This window comes from Stegostoma tigrinum, chromosome 8 (genome assembly GCF_030684315.1).
Source record: "Stegostoma tigrinum isolate sSteTig4 chromosome 8, sSteTig4.hap1, whole genome shotgun sequence".
NCBI classification, from domain to species: Eukaryota; Metazoa; Chordata; class Chondrichthyes; order Orectolobiformes; family Stegostomatidae; genus Stegostoma; species Stegostoma tigrinum.
The window spans coordinates 62,374,222-62,402,008 of NC_081361.1; the positions used below are offsets into that span (position 1 = coordinate 62,374,222).

General features: G+C 42.1%; 1 protein-coding gene across 6 annotated transcripts in view; it reads right to left on the reverse strand.

Annotated features, from left to right (window-relative positions):
* Positions 1-27,787, reverse strand: part of faf1 (Fas (TNFRSF6) associated factor 1) — a 394,938-nt gene that overhangs the window by 144,940 nt on the left and 222,211 nt on the right. For 5 of the 6 annotated variants that reach the window (XM_059647931.1, XM_059647929.1, XM_059647934.1 and 2 more), the window contains 3 exons: positions 23,103-23,198; positions 17,543-17,666; positions 3,630-3,693 (listed from right to left, as the gene is read on the reverse strand). In XM_059647931.1, coding sequence (XP_059503914.1) covers positions 3,630-3,693; positions 17,543-17,666; positions 23,103-23,198 — 284 coding nt within the window. The remainder of the gene's footprint in view (positions 1-3,629; positions 3,694-17,542; positions 17,667-23,102; positions 23,199-27,787) is intronic. The other variant, XM_059647930.1, reaches the window with a different exon arrangement.

The following is a 27,787-nucleotide window of genomic DNA, read 5'->3' on the forward strand; positions in this document are numbered from 1 at the left end:
TCTATCTAAGCCCTTACCATTATGGCAGTCCCAGTCCACGTTTGGAAAGTTAAAATCCCCTTCCAGCACAACCCTATTATTCTTACAGATAACCGAGATCTCCTTCCAAATTTGCTTCTCAATTTCCCATTGATCATTGAGGGATTTGAAGTACAACCCCAATAAGAACATCATCCCTTTCTCATTACTCAGTTCCACCTAAATAATTTCACGAGACGTACTCCCTGGAATATCCTCCCTCGTACAGTCATAACGTTATCCCGAACCAAAATTACCACCTCCCTCCTCTTGCTTGCCCTTCTGTCTTTTCTATTGTATCTATACTCTGGAACATTAAGCTGCCAGTCCTGTCCAGCTCTGAGCTACGTTTCTGCAATTGCTATGATATCCCAGCCCCATGTTTCCAATATCCCTTAGTTCATCTGCCTGACCTGGCATGCCTCTTACAGTGAAGTAAATGCAGTTTAATTTATCAGTCCTACCTTGTTATCAGCCTTGTTCCTGCCCCTTTGACTGTTTGATTTACTCCGTTTCTCATCTGTACCAGCCTCAGACTTATCTTGTTTCTCACTATCTCCCCACTTACTAATTTAAATCCTCCAAAATAACTCCGGCAAAATTCCCTGCCAGTACATTAGGCTCTTTTCCAATTCAGGTTCTTGTTCACTTGGTTCCATTGGACAGAAGGCTGTTGAAGCAAGCCGAGTTGGAGGAAAGCCTGCTAAGAACAAGCTGAATTGGTAGAAAATTTTCTACCAATAAGTTGACCAGTTGATCGCTCCTATTTCATAAAGAAAACTCATTCAAGGTAAAACCCATTTGTTCTTTGAAACTCAGTAAAAGCATATTTCAAGGATGTATTTCCTGAATAGGCTGTGCAAATAAGGTTTCAGAAAAAACTGTGTACTAGTAACTTATCACATGACACCAGAATATGTTTCATTTTATCTTCTGCCTTCACGAATAAGCCTTTGTCCAAAATGATTTTTATCAGAAAGTTAATCTCAGGAGAGAACATTTCTCTTCTCTCTTTTTTTTAACTGAGTGAAAGTACTTATGTATATGCTTCAGTCTGAAAAAAGCAGTTATACTTCTATATTACTGATTGAGCATGTTAATCAATCATGGCATCTTTATTGATGCTTTTTGTTTTGGTAATAAATCAATAATTGTGGTTATCAAGAAACATGGCTGATAAGACACTTCAGTTTAAAGCCAGATGGAGACAGCATATTTAAGTGGTCATCTTGGTACCTGGATAAATTATCATCATTTTATTTTGTGGCCCACAGAGTAGTGGGTCTAGAGCAACAGAACACCCTTCCAGTCTCAGCGATTAGCAGGCAAGAGTCAGTACGAGCACACAGCCTTTGATACATGAAGTGACACGGATAATGGAATACAAAATCAAGTTTTAAAATTTGCTGATGATGCCAAGCTTGGAGGTGCAAGCAGTCAAGTTGAGGCCAATTCACGGCAACAGGACAAAGATAAGCTAACAGAATACACAGATAATCACCATAAGGAATTTTATACAAACTTTCCTGTACTTTCCACTTTCCTGCAAAAATGCCATACCCTGTTCCCAATTCCTTCGCCTCCGCCACATCTGCTCCCAGGATGAGGCATTCCACTCCCGAACATCTCCGATGTCTTCGTTTTTCAAGGACCACAACTCCGCCATAATAACAACCAAAACAGAATCCCTCTTGTCTTCACATACCAACCCACCAACATCTGGATCCAACGCATCATCCTCCGACACTTTCGCCAGCTGTAATCCCACTCCAACACCAAAGACATTTTTCCCTCTCCACCCTTATCTGCTTTTGGGAGGGGCCACTCTCTCCGTGGCTCCCTTGTCTGCTCCATACTCCCCTCCAACCCCACCACACACAGCTCTTTTCCCTGCAACCACATTAAGTACTACATTTGCCCCTACATCTGCCCCCTCACCTCCATCCCAGGCCCCAAGAAGACCTTCCACATCAAACAGATGTTCACCTGCACATCTGCCAACATGGTACACTGTATCCATTGTTCCAGATGTGGCTTCCTCCACATCAGGGAAAGCAAGCGGAGGCTTGGGGACCACTTTGCAGAACACCGACGCTTGGTTCGCAACAAACAACTGCACCTCCCAATCGCAAACCATTTCAACTCCCCCTCCCACTCCTCAGAAGTCATGACCACCCTGGGCCTCCTGCAGTGCCACAACAATGCCACCCAACAGTTGCAGGAACAGCATCTTATATTTCGCTTGGGAACCCTGCAGCACAATGGTATCAATGTGGACTTCAGATGCTTCAAAATCTCCCCTCTGCCAACCACATCTCAAAACCAGCCCAGCTTCCCTAACTTGTCCTTCCTCCCACCTATCCCCTCCTCCTACCTCAAGCCCCACCCCTATGTCCTACCTAACAGCCTCATCCCGCCCTCTTGATCTGTCCATCCTCCACGGATTGACCTATCTCCTCCCTAACTCCCCACCTACACTCACCTTTACTGGCTCCACCCCTGCCTCTTTGACCTGTCTGTCTCCTCTCCACTTCTCCTTTACCCATCCTCTATCCGCCTCCCCCTCACTCGCTATTTATTTCAAAATCCCCTTCTCCTTGCCCATTTTTGAAGAAGGGTCTAGGCCCGAAACGTGAGCTTTCCTGCTCCTCTGATGCTGCTTGGCCTGCTGTGTTCATCCAGCCTCACATTTTATTATCTTGGATTCTCCAGCATCTGCAGTTCCCATTATCTCTGATTCCAGGTTAAAACTTGGAGACAGATTTTGGAAAAGGCCTCACACCTGCAATTCAGTGTCTGATCTGGATTGTCACCTTTTGTATATTCCTATCACTCTGCCTGTTTGAAGTTTGGAAAGTTAGGCAGACACTAATGAAACCTTTAATTATCTTGGAGCAATAACTGGAAACAGACTCTGGAATTTGCATCTTTATCAACTGAAATTTGCATCTCCTTTCTAATAGAGTTCTCCATAGCCTGCTTCTGCAATTTCTAGAATGCAGGAATGTATGAATGATTAAAGGTTCAACAGGAGGCACTCAGTCAGCCATTATAGGTTTGCTCACTCCACTCACACCAGTTCCATGATCTTTGATGTCTCTGCCTATAAACTCTGTGACCGTGTGGTCTCCTCTCACTGCAACTGAAGGGGCTGAGCTGCAAAAGCCTGTGATTTGAAATAAATCTGTTATTGTGGGGCTTCTGGCTTTCTCCACCCCAGCCCAACACCAGCATCTCCACATCATCTCAGTAATCAGGGATGAAAGAGCATGTATATTCAAATCAACCACATATTTTTCCAATGTTTATCATTTTGTTCTCTGACATTTTCCATTCACAAGTCAGCAATTTTCTGCTATTGTTGCTGCACAGTCTAATTCACCATCACTATATTCCTGAAGCTTCAGTTATCATTTTAGCATGCATTACTTAATGAGAAGTCGTGATCTTTCCCATCCATTTATCACTTTCTCTGCAGTGACCATTCCAAATGGTTTTATAATTGAGTAATTTAAGTGTCATCCTAACTATCTGATAGTACAGAAGACTTGTCTTTCAACAGATGTCTTAAATAAGCACAGCATTCTACTTTAATGGGGAAAAAAAATTACCTTGAAGAAAACTCTGCAGTAAATTGCAGCAAGGCATCTCCCTCATTTTCAGCATCATCAGGCACTGGAATAGAAATAAGTAAAAGTTAACTTTTTGTTTCACATCAAGATGCTTAAGTATATTAGAAAACTTTCATTTTGAATTGAGGAAGTCTTCTGTAACTTGTGGAAAATAACGGCACCTCAGAAAATAATAAATTGACATTGTGAGATTATTGTTCAAGTCAAAGTACAATTACACAGTTCCACATTACAAGTTTACTGTAAACCCATACTTTATTCACACAACACATTAGTTTTACATTCTAAACTCGAAATGATGCAAACTGAATAGTTGCCACACATTTAGTACAGCCAAGATTTGGGACTACTATTCACTTGAAAACTACTGTACAACTCAGACCGGACACATACATGTTTCTATTACAAACTGCACGATGAATTAAAACCACCCGAGACTTAAAGCTGCAAATCATGTGTATCGCAATAATGAAAAATCATTTTTAAATTAACTTATGCTTGAAAACCATTTGGTGTGCACATACGACAACAACACACAAAAGCCATACTTATTCAAAATTGCGTGTTAAAATGTCTTAGGCTAATGGTAGAGGAGTTCAGCTCAGAGCTTCAGCAACAACAAAGCACATTTGCTTTGCTCTGTGGAAAGAAACAACAAAATTATCTATTCCTTTAAATGTGAATTCTCAGAAAAGTAGACGTGGAAATATTTTACATTAATCAATTGTACATTTTGACTGCATTGTACAAGTGGGTGTTAGTGCCTGAAGGTTTCTTGCCATGACTTTGCACAAAGTGTGAAGAATGTGGAGTAGGAAGTGAGGCAACGAGTAGAATTTAGTAGCAATAGTTTTGAACAACAAGCTCTATTTCACATGTGATTTAGATTTCAAGTTTATTCAAATACAATAATGCCTTGGAGTCAATCTCAAATAAATGTCAGACTTTAATTTATAAAATATACCTTTTGAAATGGCTAAAATGAATAAATCTTGAAGTGGTCATCAATTTATCAATGTAAGATCATATGATGAAACCAGCACTTCAATTTAAACCTACGTGAATCAAAGTCTAGAAATACGTCCCATGCTTGCACAAAACCAGACAGTGACTGCACCTCAAACAATGTTCAATTTTGGTCCTTCCACATAATGAGAAATCTCAAGATCCTGGGAAAGATTCAGAGGAGGGAAACATAACTGAAGCCAAGTCTGAAGAGCCCTCAGTTATCAATCGAGGCTGACCGAATGAGGCATTTTAACATATCCACAGGATACAATTTATGATCCTTGAAATAAAGAATGAATTACATTTTGGATATGTGATTAGGTTTCTTAAGTTCAAAGGAAAGGGGGAAGTAGAAGTCATGGATACACATTAATAAGCAAAATATCAGGTTATTTACAGGAAAGGAACCATTCTAGAGAGATTGGCCTCTGCTAGGAGTTTTCAGCGAATGCAGTGTATGTGCATTCACTGCAAGCAAGCTCCTGAGAATGGAAAATATCCAATTTCACAAACAAGGCACTTTTATAATTCAAGCAGGGCATGTGGCTTCACTGCCTGGGCCAGCATTTATTGGCCATCCCCGGTTTCCCTTGAGGCGGTGGTGAGCTGGCTTCGGGAAACACTGTAGGCCACACATTGTAGGTTGACCCACAATGGCCTTGAATTGAATATCCTTTATTGTCACGTGCATTCAATATAAAACACAGTGACAAGTGTGTACTGCTACTTGTTTTTTCTCTTGTACTCAGCAGAACAAATACAAGAATTCTAATGTCAAACAACCACAACAATTCATACACAGGTGAAAGGTGTATTGTAGTTAGCGAGTTAGCTAAAATTAATCAAGTGTTACCATGGATAAAGCAGTGGCAAATTATAGTTTAGTCAAAAAAACACAGACGTGAACATAGACTTATTCAGAGATGGGTCACTGCATGTCAATAAACACTGCTTCTAACAGTGTAATGTTAGCCATATTACATGCTTACAAGAGTCATATTGAAACATTAATTCTGTTGCTCCCTCCATTGATACTGCTGGATCTCCCAAAACTCTGCAACCTTTAGTTTTATCTCAAACTACAGTGTCTGCAGTATTTTGATTTTATTTCACGTTATTAGCTTGAGCATTTGTCTTTAAAAAGGTTGCTAAACTTGTAGCTATTAGTCCACCCAAGATTGTTCATCAAAGGCCACCCATGTGTAGAATCACATTGAATGGGAGGCACAATGGCTCATGTACAGCATGTTGGCTCAGCGGTTAGCACTGCTGCCTCACAGCGCCAGGGACTTGGGTTCTATTCCTGACAGATAGTAAGAACTGCCGATGCTGGAGTCAGAGATAGCACAGTGTGGAGCTGGAGGTGCACAGCAGGCCAGGCAGCATCAGAGGAGCAGGAAAGTGGACATTTCAGTTTGGGACCCTTCTTCAGAAATGGAGGATGGGGAAATAAGCTCTGAAATAAATCAAGAGGAGGGGTGGGGCTAGGAAAGTTGGTGGAATGGTGAAGGGGGAGTGCATGTAGGCAATGGTGGGATGGGTCAGTGAGGTCAGAGGAATGAATTGGTGGCAGAGATGATGGACAGGTTGTGTCAGGTCATGGAGACAGGGATGAAAGGGAGGGTTGGTCATGGGATGAGGCTGGGGTGGGCAGATTTTGAAACTGATAAAGTTCACATTGAGACCATTGGGTTGCAGGGTCCCAAGGTGGAATATGAGGTGCTGCTCCTCCAGTTTCTGGGTGGTGTCATTTTGACACTGGACAAGACCCAGGATGGACATGTCACCCAGGGAGTGGGAGGGGGAGTTGAAATGGTTCGCAACTGGAAGGCATTGCAACGTGTTGTCGTTTGCCTCCGCTTGGTCTCACCAATGCAGAGGACGCTACATCTGGAGGAGCAGATGCTGACCACATTGATAGATGTGCAGGTGAACCTCTGTCGGTGTGAAAGGTTTTTTTTGGTTCTTTAGATGGAGGTGATGGCAGAGGTGAAGGGGCAGGTGTAGCTTCCTGCAGTTGTAGGGAAAGGTGCCGGGGAGGTGTGGCTAGTGGGGAGTGTCGAGTGGATGAGGGAATCGCTGGAAGAGCGGTCCCTACGAAAGGCAGATGGGGTGAGGAGGGAAATATATCTTTGGTTGTGGGGTCAGACTGCAGGTGGCGGAAGTGGTGGAAAATGATGCATTCAATTCAGAGGTTAGTGGGGTGATACACGAGGACAAGGGTAATTCTGTCTTTGTATTTATTGTGGGGAGGGAATGTGACAGCAGAGGTGTGGGAAATGCAAGAGATGCAGTCAAGACCATTTTCAACCACCAAAGAGAGGGGTGGAATTTCTGATTCCTGAAATAGGATGACATCTGGGAGGTTCGGGAGTGGAACACCCCATCTTGAGAACTGATGCAGGGGAGGGGGAAGAATTGGGAGCAGGGGATGGCATTCTTGCAGCAAGGTGGGTGCGAGGAAGTGTAATCTAAGGAGCTGTGGGAGTTGGTGGGTTTGAAATAGAAATCAGTTTTGAGGTGGTCACCAAAGTTGGAGACAGAGAGATCCAGGAAGAAGAGGGACGTATCAGAGATGGCCCAGGTGAACTTAAGGCTGGGGTAAAAGGTGTTAATAAAGTTGCTGAACCGTTCAAGCTAATCGTGGAAGCACGAGGCAGCACCAATGCAATCATCGATGTTGCAGAGGAAGAGGTAGAAGAGAGTGCCAATGTAGCTGCGGAAGGAAGACTGTTCCATGTATCCCATGAAGAGGCAAGCATAGCTTGGGCCCACCCCCCTAGTCTATAGAAAGCGGGAAGAGTTGAAGGAGAAGTTGTTAAGTGTGTTGGTGGAGGTTGGGCCTGTGGAACAGGAAGTAGTGGAGGGCTTTTAACCATCTGTGTGGGGCATACAACTGTACAGGGATTGGATGTCCAGTGTCAAGATGAGATGTTGGGACCCAGGGAATTGGAAGTCTTGGAGGAGGTGGAGAAAGCGGGTGGTGTCCCGGATGACTGTGGGAGTTCCTGGATTTGGGGGAAGAAAATAGATTCAAGGTAAGCAGAGATAAGCTCAGTGGGACAGGAACAGACCAAGACAATGGGTCAGCCGGTACAGTTGGGTTTGTGGTTTTTGGGAAGACGACAGAAACGGAGAGAACAGGGTTCAGGAATGATGTGGTTGGAGGCTGTAGGTGGTAGGTCACCTGAGGTGATAAGGTTATAGATGGTCTGGGAGATGGTGTTTTGGTGGTCAGGAATGGGGTCATGATTGAGGGGATGGTAAGAGGAGGTGTCAGCTCCTATCCGCTCCTCCCACCTCACTGACCAACCCCAACCCCCACCCCCTACCTACTAGCCACATCCCTTCCCCTCCTTGACCTGTCTGTCTTCCCTCCCATCCACCTGCCTCTCCCTCATCAATGACCAACCCCTATCCCAACTCCCTTATCTACACTCACCTTTACTGGCTTCATCCCCGCCTCCTTAACCTATCCGTCTTCTCTTGACCCACCTGCTCCTCTATCCAGCTTCTATCATCGCCTCCCAACCTCTCTATTTATTTTGGAGGCCCCATCCCCTCCCCCACTTCTGAAGTAGGGTCCAGACCCGAAATGTCAGCTTTCCTGCTCATCTGATGCTGCTTGGCCTGCTATGTTCATCCAGCAGTACATTCTGTTATCTCGTTTTGGATAGTCAAGGTCTGATTAGGGATAGTCAGTATGGATCTGTGTACAGGAAGTCAAGTCCTACAAATCCTTTTAGAGTTTTTCGAAGAGGTAACTAAGAGGATAGATGAAGGTAGCGCAGCAGATGTTGTCCATATGGACTTCAGTAAGGCCTTTGATAAAGTCCCACACGGTGGGCTAGTCATGAAGTATAGGTTGCCTGGGATCCAGGAAGAGTTGGTTAATTGGATTCAAAATTGGTTCGATGGTAAGAACCAGAGAGCGATGGCTGAAGGCTATTTCTCAGACTGGAGGCCTGTGACTAGTGGTGTGCCACAAGGTTCAGTGTTGGCGCCTTTGTTGTTTGTTACTTACATAAATTATCTGGATGTGAATGTACAAGACATGATTAGTAAGTTTGTGGATGATACAAAATTAGGAGACATTGTTATGAGCAAAGAAAGCTAACAAAAATTACAGAAGGACTTTGGTCAGCTGGGGAAGGAGTCTGAGGATTGGTTAATGAAATTCAGTACAGATAAACATGAGGTGTTGCATTTTGGAAAGTCAAACCAAATCTTACACAGCTTATACAGTAAATGGTAAGGTCCTGAGGAGTGTTGTGGAACAGAGGGATCGAGGAGTACAAGTACATAGCTCGTTGAAAGTGGCATCAGTTAAACAGGGTGGTGAAGGCGGCATTTAGCATGCTGGCTTTCATTGATCCAGGTTTTGAGCATAGGATTTGGGACGTTATATTACAGTTGTGCAAGTCATTGGTGAGGCTGCACTTGGGAGTATTGTGTACAGTTTTGAACATCCTGTTACAGGAAAGACATCGATAAACTGAAAAACGTGCAAAGATGATTTACGAGGACGCTGCCAGGACTAGTAGGCCCGGGGTATAGGGAGAGATTGGCCAGGATAGGACTTTATTCCTTGGAACATAGGAGAATGAGTGGTGACCTTATTGAGGTATGTAAAATCATGAGGGGCATAAATAGCATGAATGCATATAGTCTTTTTCCCTGGGATGGGCAAGTGAAAAGTAGAGAGAGGTTTCGGGCCTAGACCCTTCATCAGAGAGGGGGATGGGGAGAGGGAACTGGAATAAATAGGGAGAGAGGGGGAGGCGGACCGAAGATGGAGAGTAAAGAAGATAGGTGGAGAGAGTACAGGTGGGGAGGTAGGGAGGGGATAGGTCAGTCCAGGGAAGACGGACAGGTCAAGGGGATGGGATGAGGTTAGTAGGTAGGTGGGGGTGCGGCTTGGGGTGGGAGGAAGGGATGGGTGAGAGGAAGAACCGGTTAGGGAGGCAGAGACAGGTTGGACTGGTTTTGGGATGCAGTGGGTGGGGCGGAAGAGCTGGGCTGGTTGTGTGGTGCAGTGGGGGGAGGGGACGAACTGGGCTGGTTTAGGGATGCAGTAGGGGACGGGGAGATTTTGAAACTGGTGAAGTCCACATTGATACCATATGGCTGCAGGGTTCCCAGGCGGAATAGGAGTTGCTGTTCCTGCAACCTTCGGGTGGCATCATTGTGGCACTGCAGGAGGCCCATGATGGACATGTCATCTAAAGAACGGGAGGGGGAGTGGAAATGGTTTGCGACTGGGAGGTGCAGTTGTTTGTTGCGAACCGAGCGGAGGTGTTCTGCAAAGCGGTCTCCGAGCCTCCGCTTGGTTTCCCCAATGTAGAGGAAGCCGCACCGGGTACAATGGATGCAGTATACCACATTGGCAGATGTGCAGATGAACCTCTGCTTAATGTGGAATGTCATCTTGGGGCCTCGGATAGGGGTGAGGGAGGTGGTGTGGGGGCAAGTGTAGCATTTCCTGCGGTTGCAGGGGAAGGTGCGGGTGTGGTGGGGTTGGAGGGCAGTGTGGAGCGAACAAGGGAGTCACGGAGAGTGTGGTCTCTCCGGAAAGCAGACAGGGGTGGGGATGGAAAAATGTCTTGGGTGGTGGGGTCGGATTGTAAATGGCGAAAGTGTCGGAGGATCCTCCCTACCTATACTCTCTCCACCTATATTCTTTACTCTCCATCTTCGGTCCGCCTGCCCCTCTCTCCCTATTTATTCCAGTTCCCTCTCCCCATCCCCATCTCTGATGAAGGGTCTAGGCCCGAAACGTCTGCTTTTGTGCTCCTGAGATGCTGCTTGGCCTGCTGTGTTCATCCAGCCTCACATTTTATTATCTTGGAATTCTCCTGCATCTTCAGTTCCCATTATCTCTGAAAAGTAGAGAGCACAGGTTTAAGGTGAGAGCGGAAGCATTTTAAGAAGAATCTGAGGGGCAACATCTCCACTCAGAAAGTGATGCGTATGTGGATTAGGCTGCCAGAGAAAGTGGTTCAGGCAGGTACAACAGCAACAATTAAAACATTTGGGATAGGTACATGGGTGGGGAGGGTCGAGAGGGATATGGACCAAACGCAGGCAATTGGAGCTAGCTGAGTGGGCACCATGGTCAGCATGGGCCAGTTTGGACCGAAGCGCCTGTTATCATGCTATATGACTCTATGACTCCATCCCAATGCCGAATTCTCAGTTTCTCCCAATATCCCTTGACGCATTTAAATTCTAGAAATTTACCTACCTCTTTCTTGAATATATTCAGTGACTTGGCCTCCACAGCATTCGTGGTAAAAATTGCACAGGTTCACTATCCTTGGAGAGAATAAATAAATATTTCCTCCTCACAGTCATAAATACTGCACCCAGTATCCTGTGACTGGATTCCCTGAATCTAGACTCCCAAACAAGGAACGTCATCATACCTGCATTTAATATTTCCAGCTGTATTAGAATTTTATTTGTTTCAATCAGTCACTCTTCTAAATTCTAGTGACTAAGGGTCCAGTCAAGCAAATCTCTGCTGATATAACAGTGCTACCATTGTCAGCATAAGCCCAGTGAACTTCCGCTGCACTCACACGATGGCAAAGATATTTTTTCTGAGGTAGGAAAGTCAAAACTGCACAGAATACTTCAGGGTGTGGCCTCACCGAGGCCCTGTATAACTGCAGGAAGATATCCCTACTTCAGAACTCAAATCCTCTTGCAATGAGGATTTGCAATCATTTGCCTTCCTAATTGCACCTGCCTGCCTACTTTTATTGACTGCGTACAAAGACATTCAGATCCCTTTGTACATCAACACTTTACAATATATCACCATTTAGACAACACTTTCTTTGTGGTTTTCAGCAAGTGTATAACTTCAGATTAAAACTGAAAAAAAAACTAGATAAACTGGATAACCTAAATTAAGTAACTAGTTACTACCAGCTCTGATGAAGGATCACTGGACCTAAAATATTGACTCTGTTTTTGCTCCACAGATGCTGCCAGACCTGCTGAGTTTCCCCAGCAATTTCTGTTTTTGTACGACTTCACATTTAGCCACATTGTACTGCATCTGCCATGTGTTTATTCACTCACTCAACATGACTACATTGCCTTGAACATTCCTTGCCTCCTCCTCACAAAGTCGGCTAGTTTTGTATCATCAATACACTTGAAAATGTTGCATTTGCTTCCTCTATCTAGATCATGTGTGTATACACATATATAGTGATTGGTGGGGCACCAGCACTGATTCTTGCTGTACCCTGACTCATTTAATCCCCCAGTAAAAACCAAAACAACTGCGGATGCTGGAAATCAGAAAAAAAACTGAAATTGCCGTAAAAGTTCAGCAGGTTCGGCAGCATCTGTTGAGCAAAATCAGAGTTAACATTTCAGGTCCAGCGACCCTTCTTCAGAACCCTCAATCCCACTGTTTTCTATCAGTTAACCAAATTTGATTCATGCTAACACATTACTGACTATATCATGTGCTATAACCTTGCCAGCTATTCTTTTAAAAGCCCTTATCAAAAGCCTTCTGAAAATCCAAATAAACCATATGCACTGGCCAGCCTTATCTACTGTGCTAAATATATTCACAAAAGAACTCACATTGGAACATACAACATAACTGCAGGAGTAGGCCATTCAACCCTTTCAAGTTATCCATCATTCAATATGATCATGGCAGATCGTCCTACTCAGAATTTTGTTCTTTCTCTCAAAGCCTTGAATCTCTTTAGCCTGAAGAACTGCAAACTCCTGATCACCCTCACCTGGGAGGAAGTGAGCATGCCTGTAGATCTCAGGAGCCTTAACTGTAGCTTTCTTCAAGAAAGATAATAAGACTGATTTCAGTAACTGCACAAAGGTCTTCTTGATATCCACCATTGCAAAAATCTTCTTCAATCACCCCCGCCAGTGGATGAAGTAATCCTATTAGAGGCAAAAGATGGGCTTCTTCCATCCAGAGACACAGTGGAAACAAGTTCATGCAAAGTACAGAGGCGCCAGAAAACTTTATGTATTGCCTTCTTCAACTTCACAAAGTCCTTCAAATCTTTAGAGTAAGAGGGATCATGGAGCATCCTTCTAAAATTTGGCTGCTTACAAAAATTTAACCTCATTCTCTGCACAATACACAAGCTATGATCTTCATCAATGGATTCAGCATGGATCCAATGAGTGTGCAAGTTGGAGTAAGGTCAAGCTGTGTCACTGCAACTACACTCTCCTCTACCTAACTTGCTGCAAAACTGCAGGCAACATCCATGAAGCCTCCCACTAGAGTGGAACTTCTCTACTGGACAAAGGGGAAACTGTTCAACTTGTGTCACCTCCAGTACAGAAATAAAAACGACCCCAATCTTTTCATTAAGCTGAAGTAGGCACATTCAGAGGCCAAGCTCTAAAATGAATTCACAGAGACATGACAGAATAGGCTTCAGGCTAAAATTCAGAAGACAAAATGAATTTACCAGTCTGTTTCTATCGCACAACATTGATCTAATAAGCTGAGACAACAGCGGCTCACTGATGTGAAGCAATTCTCACACCCTGGAAGCTTCTTTTCACCAAGGATAAGCATTGATAAGAAAGTTCAATCTCCAGAGTGCCAATGCAGCTTATAATCATCTGATCAAGAGTACTTGATGACACAGAACTGCAATTCAGCAACATGTTCGTGATCTACATGGGCCATGTACATTTAATGACTCAAAGCCTTAGAGAAACATCATCTACGCTGCTTCAAAATTTTGCCAAACCATGACAGAATAAGCACTCCAATATCAGTGACCACTTTCATGCCAACACCCCCTTTACAAAGGCCCTTTAAACATCTGCATGAGGACAGCCACATCACCCGCATAACTTACACATGACTTCCAAAGCAAACTCTCTACTCCAAGCCACGTTGTGGCAATCGGATACCAGGAAGTCAGAGAGGGACATCTTCATTTCAACAAATGCAGTATCCCCACTGATTCAGGGAAACACCCTACTCATGGCTGCCTAAACTGGAGAAGAAGCATCCACAAAGGTGCCAATCATCTCAAACAGTTCCAGATGAAAGCTCGGCACAAACAGTGCAGTCTGCATGTGAAAACCTGAGAGTCTCATCCATTCATCTCTTCAAACACCAGTTGCTCAATTTGTTGCAGCACATGTGTGGATCCAGCATTAAACTTTAGTCACCCCACAACATACAAATCTGGGGTGGAGGAAAGTTATCCTCAGTCTCAAGGCCTGCTGAAGACGCAAAAAACCAAAAACTTAAAAGTTGACCCTTAGGTGCGATTCTGCTACTGTTCAGCAGTTGCTGAACAATCATGTGTACGCTAATAGCTACAGTAACAATTGGTTGAGCTTGCTGACGATGAGCTAGCTTGTTCTCGTTCTTACATTTCATCACATGTTAGGCGACATCATCAGTGGAGCCCATGATGAAGCAGTGTTGTTCCACTCTGCTTGGAATTAAAACCGTTCGGTCCACTTTGGTGAGTAGTGTCATTTCTGGTTTTGATCTGTATAGGTTTGTATATGGGGTCTAATTCTGTGTGTTTGTTGATTGCATTATGGGTGGAGAACCATGCCCCTAGGAATTCCTGTGCGTATCTATGTTTGGCTTGGGATACTATGGTATCAGTTAACTGAAGGCCTTCATTGTCTGAGTGTACTGATATTAAGTAGAGTTTGTTGTGCTGTTTTGTTGCTAGTTGATGTTCATGCATTCTGATGGCTGAAAATTTCTCAACAATGAGCAACCTTCGCCAACTGACTAAGGTATACCCACGAACAACTTCACCTTCTCCAAGAATGCCTCAGGAACCAAGTACTACCCTGCAGCGTGAAGTACAAACCTCCAGTCAACAACTCACAGGCATATACAATAGCTGAACAGAATGGACACAGAATGCTATGATTCTGCTATGATTAATGCTGCCCATAACTGACTCCACAGGTCCAAACAGGAAATATCATGCCAAAAATCACAGTGTCTAAACACTACGGACCAGCAGTGGACTAAAATCCTAGAACAGGCCGTCACCATCAAATCAAGACAAGACAAAAACTAAGGGGATAGAAGCTACAGGACAAACTCACCAAACTGATCCATCACAAAGGCAAGGGCAACAACAAACTGGATATATGGATAAGAAATCTTTCCAGCAGATAACTCGCAGAAACTCAGAAAACTGTCCTAATATGCAGACTGTACTATAACCACAAAGATGCGAACAGAATAGATTTTATGGCTGGATAATAAAATGTGAGGCTGGATGAACACAGCAGCCCAAGCAGCATCTCAGGAGCACAAAAGCTGACGTTTCGGGCCTAGACCCTTCATCAGAGAGGGGGATGGGGAGAGGGAACTGGAATAAATAGGGAGAGAGGGGCAGGCGGACCGAAGATGGAGAGTAAAGAAGATAGGTGGAGAGAGTATAGGTGAGGAGGTAGGGAGGGGATAGGTCAGTCCAGGGAAGACGGACAGGTCAAGGAGGTGGGATGAGGTTAGTAGGTAGATAAGGCAGATTTTATGGCTGCCCTGGAGACGACGGACAAAACACAATAAGTCATCCAACAAACTATAATCCACACACTACACAGAAGGAACAAAGGGGACAAACTGAACACATCAGAGAGAAAAGCACCAGATAAACTCAAGAAAGACAAAAACATCATAAGCCTAGCGGCAGACAAAGGGCGCATGATTGTCATTGTGAACAAACCAGTCTATGTTAAGAAATCACAGGCATTGCTTGTAGATACAGCCACTTACTAACAGGTGGCAGTAGGCCCAACACTGCAGCAAGGTAACAGAATCACCCAGACATTGAAGAGACTAAAGGATACAGGGCAGATAACCAAGGCGGACTACATAAGAATGAAACCAGAAGGCACAAACACCCCCTGGCTCTATGAATGTCCTAATGTATATAAATCAAACATCACCCTCAGACCCATTGTTTCCCTGCCCGACACATCTTCACACAAACTGATCAAGGAACTACAACGGAGATTGAAACACCTGGTTGACAGATTACCCCATTCCATTCACTCAACCAAAGATTTCCTCCGTACCCTCAAGAACATAAAAATCAGTGACGACGAGATTATGGTATCCTTTGACGTCACAGCTTTATTCACATCAATTGTCATCCCACTAGCCAAAGAAACAGTGACCACGTTACTAGAGGAAGCAGCAACACAGACCAGCAGCTCAATCAGCAATGACAACATACTGAAACTGCTCGAACTCTGTCTCACCACACACTTCATATATTTAATGGTCAAACATACAAAGAGATCAACGGTACACTAGTGGAGTCACCAATCTCAGGACTCATCATGGAAGCAGTCATGCAAAGACTAGAACATACCACCCTCCCCTGCATTCAACCTAAACTGTGGATCAGGTATGTAGATGACACATTTGTCATTATTAAACGCAATAAATTAGAAGACACCCACCATTTCAGAAACAGCATATTCGCAGGGATTAAGTTCACAAGGGAAGAAGAAAACAAAAATTAACTTCCATTTCTGATTGCTAAAGTTGAGCATATGTGCAACACGGCATTTCAAACTTCAGAATACTGAAAAGCAACCCATACTGATCAAAGTCTCAACTTTCACAGCAACCATCCCAACATCCACAAACAAAGCTGCATTAGGACACTACTGAAACAAACTAGGACACACTGCAACACCCCAGAACTACACAGGAAAGAGGAAGAGCACCGATACAAAACCCTCGCTATAAATGGGTATCCCTGCAACTTCATCCACAGACAGCAGGAGGACACAGTATGCCCTAACACACTGGCCATACTGTCATACATCAAGAACATATCGGAACTGACAACAAAACTCCTAAGACCACAAGAAGTCATGGTGGCCTGCAAGCCTATACAACTCTATGGCAAATGCTTATATGGATTAAAGACCCCGTTCCCACAACATGTTGAACCAACATGGTTTACAAAATACCATGCAACGACTGCCACAAACATTAACTTGGAAAGACAGGAAGGAAAGTAGTCATGAGAATACATCAACTTTAATATCAGTGCACTCAGACAATGAAGGCCATCAGTTTAACTGGGAAAAGGTAACCATAGTAGCCAAAGCCAAACATAGACGCGCACAGAAATTCCTACAGGCATGGTTCTCCACCCGTAATGCAATCAACAAAACTGGACCCCATATACAACCCATACAGATCAAAACCGGAAATGACACTACTCAGCATAACAGACCAATTGGTATAAATTCCAAATGAAGTAGAATAACACCGCTTCATCGGAGGCTCCACTAATGATGTCACTTAGCATGTGATGAAACATCTGAACGAGAACAAGCCAGCTCGTCGAGCAAGTCAACACCCTCACCCACGACCCGAACTACAGATCTTTACCAAAACTTTGTAATATGGCTCATTTATGCTCACTAGAAGTAGCATTCCATCCCACAAAGGCACCTGTTCTCTGCTAACAAAAGGCATATTTTCAAGCCTTGAACCTTTATTGAATAATTTGGGAGTACAGGGAGCCCATAGTTCACTGGTACTTTGCCCATTCCTTGGCAATGCTTTAATCAATTTTAGTGGACTTACTAAGCAAGCAACACCCTGTTCTCCTTCCGAATTGTTTGAAACTTGGTATTTGATGTTTTGATGAACACAAGGCAAAGAGTTCAGCAACATGTTTCTCTTTTCAGCAATGATCATTCTTTTTCACCAAGTCCTTTACATTAGCAACATGCATTTCAGTTAGAAGATGTAAATCATGATAAAAGAACAACGAAAAAATCAAAGTAGTAAACTATGGAATGACACTGTGAAAAGATGCAGGTTGTGCTGGATAATACTGGTATTTTACACATACTCATTGCAGACTTCTTTGGTCCCGAAGATACCATGCCAAAAAGTTCACCATCGTCAACTCCAAACTCAGTAGCATCTTCAAAATCATCTCCCTCACTGTCACTGACCATATGAACATCAGTGCACTGCATGAAGAATTGAAAGCAAATAATGTTAATAAACTTCACCATGGACCATGAGCATTCAAAACAGTAATTAAAGCAAACTGTAACTAGAAAAAAAATCGAGTAAGCAAAAATATGAACTTAAGAATGAGAAAGGAGCATTAAATCACTAACAAAACTAAAGAAAAACAAAATAAACCAAAAGTTATTGCATTTTCTTTATTGATTTTCTGCATTAATCCTATCAAGAAATCTTTAAGGTAAGACAAGAGTGACCTGTCCTTTTGAAATCCTGACTGCAAAACTTAATATCATAACTCATAATTTAGCATCACTTGAAGTTAGATAAACTGCTGTGTTATTTCGTGGTTTACTTCCATTTCAAGTTCCCAGTTTTTCTTGGGATCCATTCAAGAAATATCACGTCTGCAAGGTTAAATGTGGCTTTATTTTCAGAAAAAAAGCCACCACTTCTATTTAAATAACTAACTATCTCCACAACAAGTTCCATATCTAACTACAATGGTTCTACAATCCCTATATATCCTATGCTAGGAATATATATTTATATCTTAGGTTATCTGGAAAAGACCGGAACATTTTAGACAATGTGAATAAAACTGGAAGGTACTGAAATTGTGGGGATTTCAGCAGCCCCATGATGGTTGACAAGCAATCTTGGCTGGCCTTGATTTGCATTGAACACATGGGAAGGGCATAAAGAAAGTAATAACATAGCAGGCATTTGAAAAAAGAAACAGCTGTAAACAAGCAAAAAAGCTGCAGCTCTCTCTCTCTCTCACTCCCCGGTTGAATTTGGGAACCCGTACATTAAAAGTTAACATCTCAATATTTGGACTATCTTTGCCAATCCAAAAAAAAAGCTAAGCTGTAACATTTATTTAAATGTCTAGATCTAATTGGATTTCCATCTGAACCGAAGCTCGGTCTAAAAGATTTTGCAGTAATCTATGGCTGCCAGAGGTTTAGCTTAGTCCACAAGAATCTCAGTTTTTGAGAGGATTCACCAAACTTTCCATTATTTAACACAGCATTGGACAATAAAGTAAAAAACCAAAGAACTGCAGATACTCCAAATCAGGAACAAAAACAAGGTTGCTGGAAAAGCCCAGCAGGTCTGGCAGCATCTGTGGAGGAGAAAACAGGTCTGTGGATCGTTCCTCAGGACTCACAATTTAACCTTGCCTCATTAAATCTTGCAGAGTTGATATTTCTTAAATGGATCCCAAGAAAAACCGGGAACTTGAAATGGAAGTAAACCACAAAATATCACAGCAATTTATCTGTTGTTGTGTGTATTGGACGATAAAGGTTGTTTTTCCACTTTAAAAAAGAATACTCTCTGCAGAGTCTAATATGTGTGTTGTATTAAGGGGGTAAAATTCCCTTTCTGGATTAGTTGTCAAACAGCTTGGCCAATTGTTTGAGGAATAAGTTCTGCTTCTAATACATGAATTTATTTTGAGTTCATTCAAGAAGCCTTGTGAAAATGTCTCATTTTCTGAATGTAATACACTAGGGAATCAATTGGCCATTTCAGTGATTGTATCAACACATCTATATAAATGGTGCAACTTGACGAGTCGTTGGGTTTAAAAATCAGTGCATTCCTCTCATCATGGCCATAACAACTTACGCTGTGAAAATTGAGGCAAGTATATGTCTAGTATCTTTGTCGTTTCTTCACGTACTTCCCTCCACTCTTCATTCCATAGTGGCCTTACCACAACTTACTAATCCTCACAATACTGATCTATCCCTAAAATGTTTATTTGCAATCTCTTCTTGACATTTTTGAATCCCATTCATTCGACTTCCTAATTTTTCATAACATTTTTTCAGTATCAATTACTCTCGTCCTGGATTTTATCGTAATATGTGGTGGCTTCCAAGTGTTAAAGACTATTTTACAAAATTTCTATCTCATTCACACAAATATACACAAAAGTAAATACTTTTTCTTCCTTCCTGGATTGGACTGACACAAACAGAGGAAGACTAATATGGTAGATATAATATTTTGATAATGTGGAAATTAAATATCCAATGCATTTTTTTTTTATTCATCTCTTGTCCTTAGAGTACTTACTCTTACTGGGACATAACTCTATACTCTCGCTTGTAAGTCAGTAACTGCCTTTCCTTGAAGGGAAGTGAGAAATGCTCCAGTACTGGGCAATGTACCCTGTTTCTTAAGAGGTTCCCAGCCAGTGATGAACCATTTTCTTCCAAACAGCCGACCTTCACACATTGGGAATCATGCATAAAAATCCATGCCAGACACTTTAATTACACGTATTCTGCCAAACCAAGGGGATGAAAGATTATCAGGGATATGCAAAAGAGAGAGTTGGGGTTAAAATCAGATCAGCCATGATCTTACTTAATGGTAGAGCAAGCCCAAGGCCCAGAGACCTACTCTTGTTGCATACGTTTGTATGTTATTCATGCCACTTCAAGCCATCAAATGATCAATTATGCGATCTAGACATTAAGAAAGTTTAAGTGGACATTTTACTAAATTATCAAATGGTAATTCTCAAGAGTGCAAAAGGTTGATTGTTGTACAGTAATTCTAAATGGTACGATTAACGTTGTGATTTAAGAACATAGGAACGTAGGAATTAGGAGCAGAAGTAGACAATTCAGCCCTTTGAGCCTGCTCTGCCATTTAACATGATCATGGCTGATCTTATCCTAGTCTCAACTTTACTCTCCTGCCTGCTCTCCATATCTCTTTATCTCGCTTTTCATCAGAAACACATGTACTTCTTTCTTCAATCTGTTGAAGAATTGTGCTTCCACTGCGCTCTAGGGCAACGAGTCCCCCGGATTCACAACCCTCTCAGTTTTGAACCTACTTCCTCTCACTCTTTATCAATGCCCTCTAGTTCAAGATCGTCCCATAAAGGAGAACTTCTGTTCAACATCCACCTTATCAATCTCTTACAGCATTTTATACATCTCAGTCATATTCCCCCCTCATTCTTCTGAACTCCAGCGAGTACAAACACAAACAATTCAACAGCTCCTCATACGACAGCCCCTTCATCTCTGAAGTCATTCTGGTGAATCTCTTCTGAACTACCTCAAATGTCACCATATCATTCCCCAACTAAAGAGACCACAACTGGACACAATATTCCAGGTGAGGTTAAAATTGTGATCAGAGATAACGAGAACTGCAGATGAAGAATCCGAGATCACACAGTGTGGAGCTGGATGAACACAGCAGGCCAAGCAGCATCTTAGGGGTGCAAGCGCTGATATTTCGGGCCTAGACCCTTCATGGGTCTAGGCCCGAAACGTCAGCTTTCGCGCCCCTAAGTTGCTGCTTGGCCTGCTGTGTTCATCCAGCTCCACACTTTGTTATCACAGTATTCCAGGTGTGTTCTCCAACATTTTATATAATTGTAACAACATTCCTTTACTTTTATAGTCCAGTCCTCGTGCAATAAATGCCAAGATTCTATTTGCCTTTCTTATTGTATGCTCTATCGCCATACCCAGTTCCTGCAATTCATGCACAAGGACACCCACATCTCTCTGAACTGACACACTTTGAAGCTGCTTCCCATTTAACTAACAATTTACTCTTTATTTTTCCAGCCAAAATCAATAATATTGCACTTTTCCACATTAAACTCATCTGCCAGATTCTGACCCTTCTCCTAGCCTATCAATATCCATTTGTAAACTCTTGATCTCTTCATCACAGTCTGCTTTATCATCTATTTTAGTATTATCCATGAATTTTGCTATGTTACACTCTGTCCTGGCTTGTAGATCATTTATATGGATTGTAAATAGTTGAGATCCAAGAACAGAACCCTGCAGCACCACACTAGCTATAGTTGACCCTCCAGAGAAGAACCCATTTATCCTGATCCTCTGCTTTGTGTCAGTCAGCCGATCCTCTTTCGATGTCAATACTCTACCTCTAACCCCATGAACTAACCTTCTGGATCCATCTTTTCTGCAGCACTGTGGTGAAATGCCTTCTCGAAGTCTAGACAGATCACATCCACAGGGTCCATATTATCCACCTTGCTACTTACATCCTCATAGAACTCCGGCAAGTTTGTCAAACATGCCTTGCCCTTCACGAAACAGTGCTGACACTGGTGAATTGAGCTCTGTGTTTCCTAGTGTTCAGTTATCGGTGGCATGGTGGCTCAGTGGTTAGCATGGCTGCCTTGCAGTGCCAGAGATCTGGGTTCAATTCCACCCTCTGGCAACTATGTGAAGTTTGCACATTCTACCCGGTTCTACATGGGTTTCCTCTTGGTGCTCCGGTTTCCTTTCACAGTCCAGAGATGTGTAGGGTGGGTGGATTGGCCATGCCGAATTTCCCATAGTGTCCAGAGTGGGAAGGGCAGAGGTTGGTCTGGGTGGATGCTCTTCAGCAGGTTGGTATGGTCTTGATGGGCTGAATATACTGCTTCCACACTGTAGGGATTCTTTTTATGATTGACTCTAGCAACTTCCCCACTACAGAGGTCAAACTACCTGGTCTATAGTATTGGAAGAACCTAGGCCAATGTACTGAAGTAAAGTAACGATAAAGATGTCTCATTTAAAGTATTCAAATCTAAAAATATATTTGCATTACAATGTAAAGAAATATATGTTGAACAGTATTCATTTTTATTATGCGAGTACAACATAATCAGAACCAAAGGCAAACTGATAATATAAAGTCGTCCAATCCCTTCATTAATTATTCAGGGTCATCAATGAATAGAATCTTCAAGTTAATTATTTACAACCACAGCAATAAAGCTGCAGCGGGTTTAGTTAGAAAGTGTGAAATAGAAGCAGAGCAAGAAGACAGAACTCATTGCTCATCTGCCTACAAAAATATTCATTACAATACAAAGACTTCGAAACTTTTTGAAACACATGTCGCCTTCACTGAAGGCAACTAAAGGTAACATACAACAATGTTTTACTAACACTTCAAAATTTGTGCTGCGTTTCCACCCAGCTTTTAAAAACTATCCAAATGGCACATGAAAATGGGGTCACATTAGTAACTCGTTATCCGGCACCATGAATGATTATTTCACAACATGTGGTAATACAAAATATCAGCAAACACAAATCGCAATGGTGACATGGGGAGAAGCCGATTTTTAAAATAACTTCAGTGTTAGGATTTGCATTGTCAGAGAGCGATGGAGGCCAATGCACAATTTCCAAAAGAAAACTGGATAATCACCTGAAGAGAAATAATTTGCAGGGTTACAGGGAAACAACAGGAATGAGTGGAGATGCTTTTGCAAGCACTGATGTGACAGATGAAATGACCACCTTCTGTGTTGCAGCCAGACTATGATCCTGTACAATGTCTTCTTTTAAAAAAGGCAGTATGTAGCAAATTGACAACTTCATACTTTAAAATAAATGAAAGTCAAAAGAAAACAATTGCTTTACCTCTTCAGAGTGTTCTCGGGTTTGTGTAGGTGAAGGTCTTTTACTGACTGTTAGTCGGTGGCAGGGATAATTGAGTCCAGCTGCAGCCAAAGCAATCTGCAAATAGGTTGAGTCAGAGCAAGATTAAAATTAAACTGCTATTCAGTACAGGGATTTCAAATATAGAATAACACAATTTTTATGGTCTTCCAGCTTCCAGATTGGGTTGGAAATAATTTAAACAAAAAAACTTGGAACACTAGTATTTTGCTGCTGGTTTATATGCTAAACCTTAACAAGTGCTCATTTGGCTTCAGCTGGAGTAGAGTGCACAAGTCTGGACACTGCACTCTAGGAACAATGTGAAGACCTTGAAGAGGGTACAAAAGGAGGTTTGTTCACTAAGATTATACCAAGGATAAAGTGGAGAAATTCACATTAGAGGAGAGAGATTTAAGGACAGGGCTGATGTAGGAATTCTAATTACACAGGTTTTGATAGAGCAAACAGAAAGTGGGTCAGTAACCACAGGTCACTGATTTCAAAGAATTGGGAAAGCAACAAGGGTGAAAACAGGGAGACTATTCACAGGGATTTATGAAGATCTAGAACATCTGAACACGTAACAGAAAAAAGTTGCATTGGAACATGGTAAGGGAACTGGACATGCACTTGAAGAGGACTAATTTATCAGGAAATATCTGAAGTGCGGCAGTAAGCAGGAATGCTCTTTCAAATCGCCAGCACAGGCACAAAGGAATATGCTTCAAGATTTATCCATTTTCCTAACCTTGTTTTCGTATGAGATAGATATCAATAAGTGGAAAAAGACAGTCTTCAAGTAATTGAAGATTTAGCATCTATTTTATTACTTCACAAAACAGCATTCCAGCCACAAGAAATAAATGGAGATGCCACAATTCCAGTGACAGCGAAGTACCACCGACACAGCAGCTGCAGATGCATGGTAACAGTACTGACACAACATTTGAATATTATCAAAGAGTGAAGAGAATAACAGTATAGCTAGGTTTTAACATGATATAAGTACGACAATAAATGTTCCATTTTATTAATCTTCTTGTCCTACAGGATGGGCCATGTAAATTCTGAGAGTAGCAAACCAATGGTAGATGTCTAAAAGCTCTGAGTGCAAGTTTCCCTCCAATTTTTAAAATCAACTCCATTCTTCATTTCCAAACTTTGATTTCCTTGTTAGAAGCCTTATTTCATTGGTGAGAATGCAATTAAGAATGAAGCAATACAACATTGGCTGTTCAAAATTAGTTCATCATCCATTTCTGTAATAGCCATAATAACTTATTGGGTCATCGTGTAATTTTTATTCACAGCCTTATGAATATTTGACTTTCTTCTGGACACTATGTGGTTTTCTCATTCACGTTTTTCATGGATATGCCTTTTCTATCCTCTGTTGATCATATACATCTCTTCATGTTCTCCCTTTAGGTTAACAATGGCCACTGTTGTACATTTCCATGTACTACAAACATTGTTCTGGAGATACATTTCTAAAAACAAAAGCACTTCGTTAGTATTGGACTTTTCTACCTGGTATTCCACATTTATATGTTTTCTAACAGCTGACAGAACACTATTAAATTTTCTTTGCATGAACTGGAGCATTAAACAGGCTTTCCACAAAAGACCACTGCATGCTTTTCACACAAAATGTAAAATCAAGCTTCACAGACTATTAGATTAGATTAGATTAGATTAGATTCCTACAGTGTGGAAACAGCTCCTTTGGCCCAACAAGTGCACACCGCCCCTTGGAGTATCCCACCCAGACCCATCCCCCTATAACCCACACACCCCCGAACACTACGCGCAATTTAGCACGGCCGAACCACCTAGCCTGCACATCTTTGGACTGTGGGAGGAGACCAGAACACCCAGAGGAAACCCATGCGGACAGTATCTTAGTTTGGATATGACATGGTAATCTCTGGCATCAAGGCAACATAAGCTTGAGGGTGCAACGCTCCACTTCAGGGCTTGCATGATTTGTACAGAAACTAACACTGCATGATTGATTTCAGTTCAGTTATTATCACATTTTAAAAGTACATATATTGATTAATCTCATATTGTAATACTCTGCTTAATCACAGCCAATGTAGATCTTCACACTACAACATTATGTGACTCAAGTTGGCTTCATTTGAAATGCACTGTGGGATTGCAAACAAGGTAAAGACAATAACCTCATGTTTAGAGTTACAGCTGCAAGGCTGAATCAGGTCAGTTTTGTTTCCGATCCAAACTCCCAAGGAGGAATAAGACAGAGAGAGTACTCTTCTGGCTTGTTACCCTTATCAAGGAATCAACCACAACTGTGTCCTTGTACCAGTATGTTATACATATAAAGGTAAAGTTGCTGTGGTTTGACTGGACCACAGGGGTGCTCTCTCATTAGAGAGTCACAACTGACAGTGGTTTAATCTTAGGATCACCATGGCTCAGGCGAGGGGAGAGATTGAGAAAGACAGTCCTTTGTGGTAACCTCAGCCAGTGCAGGACATGAACCCAAATTGTTGTTGTCATTCTGCATCACAAACCAGCTGTCCTGCCAACTGATCTAACTGACCCTGACTTGAAGCACAGCAAATGAATAAATATAACTTGGTATTAGCATTAATTTTATATAACAATGTGTTTAAGTTTATAACTGCATAATCTTGGGGACTTCAAAACAATTTGTAGTGTCAAGTATCTTCTGTATTAGTTTTGCCTTAAAATATAAAGGTTAGCAAAGGGTTTTCGAGCATTCAAACAGCAAAAACAAAACCATTTTCAACCACTGACTCCAAAAGGTAAAGACAAACTGTTAGTGATAAGTGAATGTTTAATTTATCATGGGGGATTTTAATCTACATATCGATTGTTCAAACCAGGTCGGTCATGGTAGCCTTGAGGAGGGGTTCATAGAATGCATCCGCGATAATTTCCTTGAACAATATGTAATGGAATCTATGAGGGAGCAAGCTATCCTAGATCTAGTCCTGTGTCATGAGACAGGAATAATTGATGGTGTCACAGTTAGGGACCCACTCGCAAGGAGCAACGACAATACAGTTGAATTTAAAATACAGATGGAGCATGAGAAGATTAAATCCAGTAACTATATCCTGTGCTTAAACAAAGGAGGCTATGAAGGAATGAGGGAGGAGTTAGCTAAGGTAGAATGGGAGCAAAAGCTTCACGGTGGGTCAATTGAGGAACAGTGGTAGACTTTCAAAATGATTTTTCACAGTGCTCAGCAGATGTATATTCCAGTGATAAGGAAGAACTGTAGGAAAAGAGAGAGACAGCCAGCCAGCCATGGATGTCTAAGAAAGTAAAGGAAAGTATCAGGTTGAAAAAAAACACATACAAAAAGCAAAGAGTAGTGGAAACTAGTAGACTGGGAAATCTTTAAAGGCCAACAGAAAGCCACAAAAACAGTTATAAGACAAAGAAAGAAAGATGATGAGAGTAAACTTGCTCAGAATATAAAAACAGACAGCAAAAGTTTCTATAAATATATAAATCGTAAAAGAGTGGCAAAGGTAAACATTGGTCCTTTAGAGGATGAGAAGGCCAATTTAATAACCTGGGAATGAGCAAACAGCCGAGACATTAAACAGTTATTTCGTGTCGGTCTTCACAGTGGAAGGCACAAATAACGTGCCGAAAACTAAGGGCAAGAAGGTTATAGCAGGTGAGGACCAAGAAACTATTATCACTAAGGAGGCAGTGCTGGGCAAGCTAATGGGACTAAAGGTAGACAAGTCTCCTGGCCCTGATGAAATGCATCCCAGGGTACTAAAAGGGGTGATAGGGGTAAATAGAAAATGCACTAGTAAATATTTACCAAAATTCACTGGACTCTGGGGTGGTTCCCGCAGATTGGAAAATAGCCAATTTGACGCCACTGTTTAAAAAAGGAAGTAGACAAAAAGCAGCTAACTATAGGCCAGTTAGTTTAACTTTGGTAGTGGGGAAAATGCTTGAATCTATCATTAAGGAAGAAATAGCAAGACATCTGGATATAACTTGTCCCATTGGGAACACCCAGCATGGGTTCATGAAGGGTAGGTCACGTTTAACTATTTTAGTGGAATTCTTTGAGGACATTAATTGCATGGCAGACACTGGGGAACCTGTGGATGTGGTGTGTCTGGATTTCCAGAAGGCATTTGACAAGGTGCCACAGCAAAGGCTGCTACATAAGATAAAGTTGCATGGTATTACAGGTAATCTATTGGCATGGATAGAGGATTGGTTGACCAGTAGAAAGCAAAGAGTAGGGGTAAATGGGTGCTTTTCTGGTTGGCAGTTAGTGGCTAGTGGTGACCCTCAGGGATCAGCGTTGGGACCTCAATTGTTTACAATTGACATAGTCCCCAACTCCAAATCATCTAAGTGTGGTGTGTCAAAATTTGCAGTTGATATTAAGGTGAGTGATACAGCATAGTGTGCAGAAGACACAGAGTCTGCAGAGGGATCTAGATAGTCTAAGTGAGTGGTCAAAGGTCTGGCAGATGGAGTACAATGTTGATAAGTGAGAGGTCATCCACTTTGGTAAAGAATAACAACAAAACAGACTATGTTTTAAATGGTAAAAAAAAAACTGGACCAGGCTGCTGTGCAGAGGTACTTGGGTGTCTTTGTATATGAATCGCTGAAGGTGGGATTGCAGG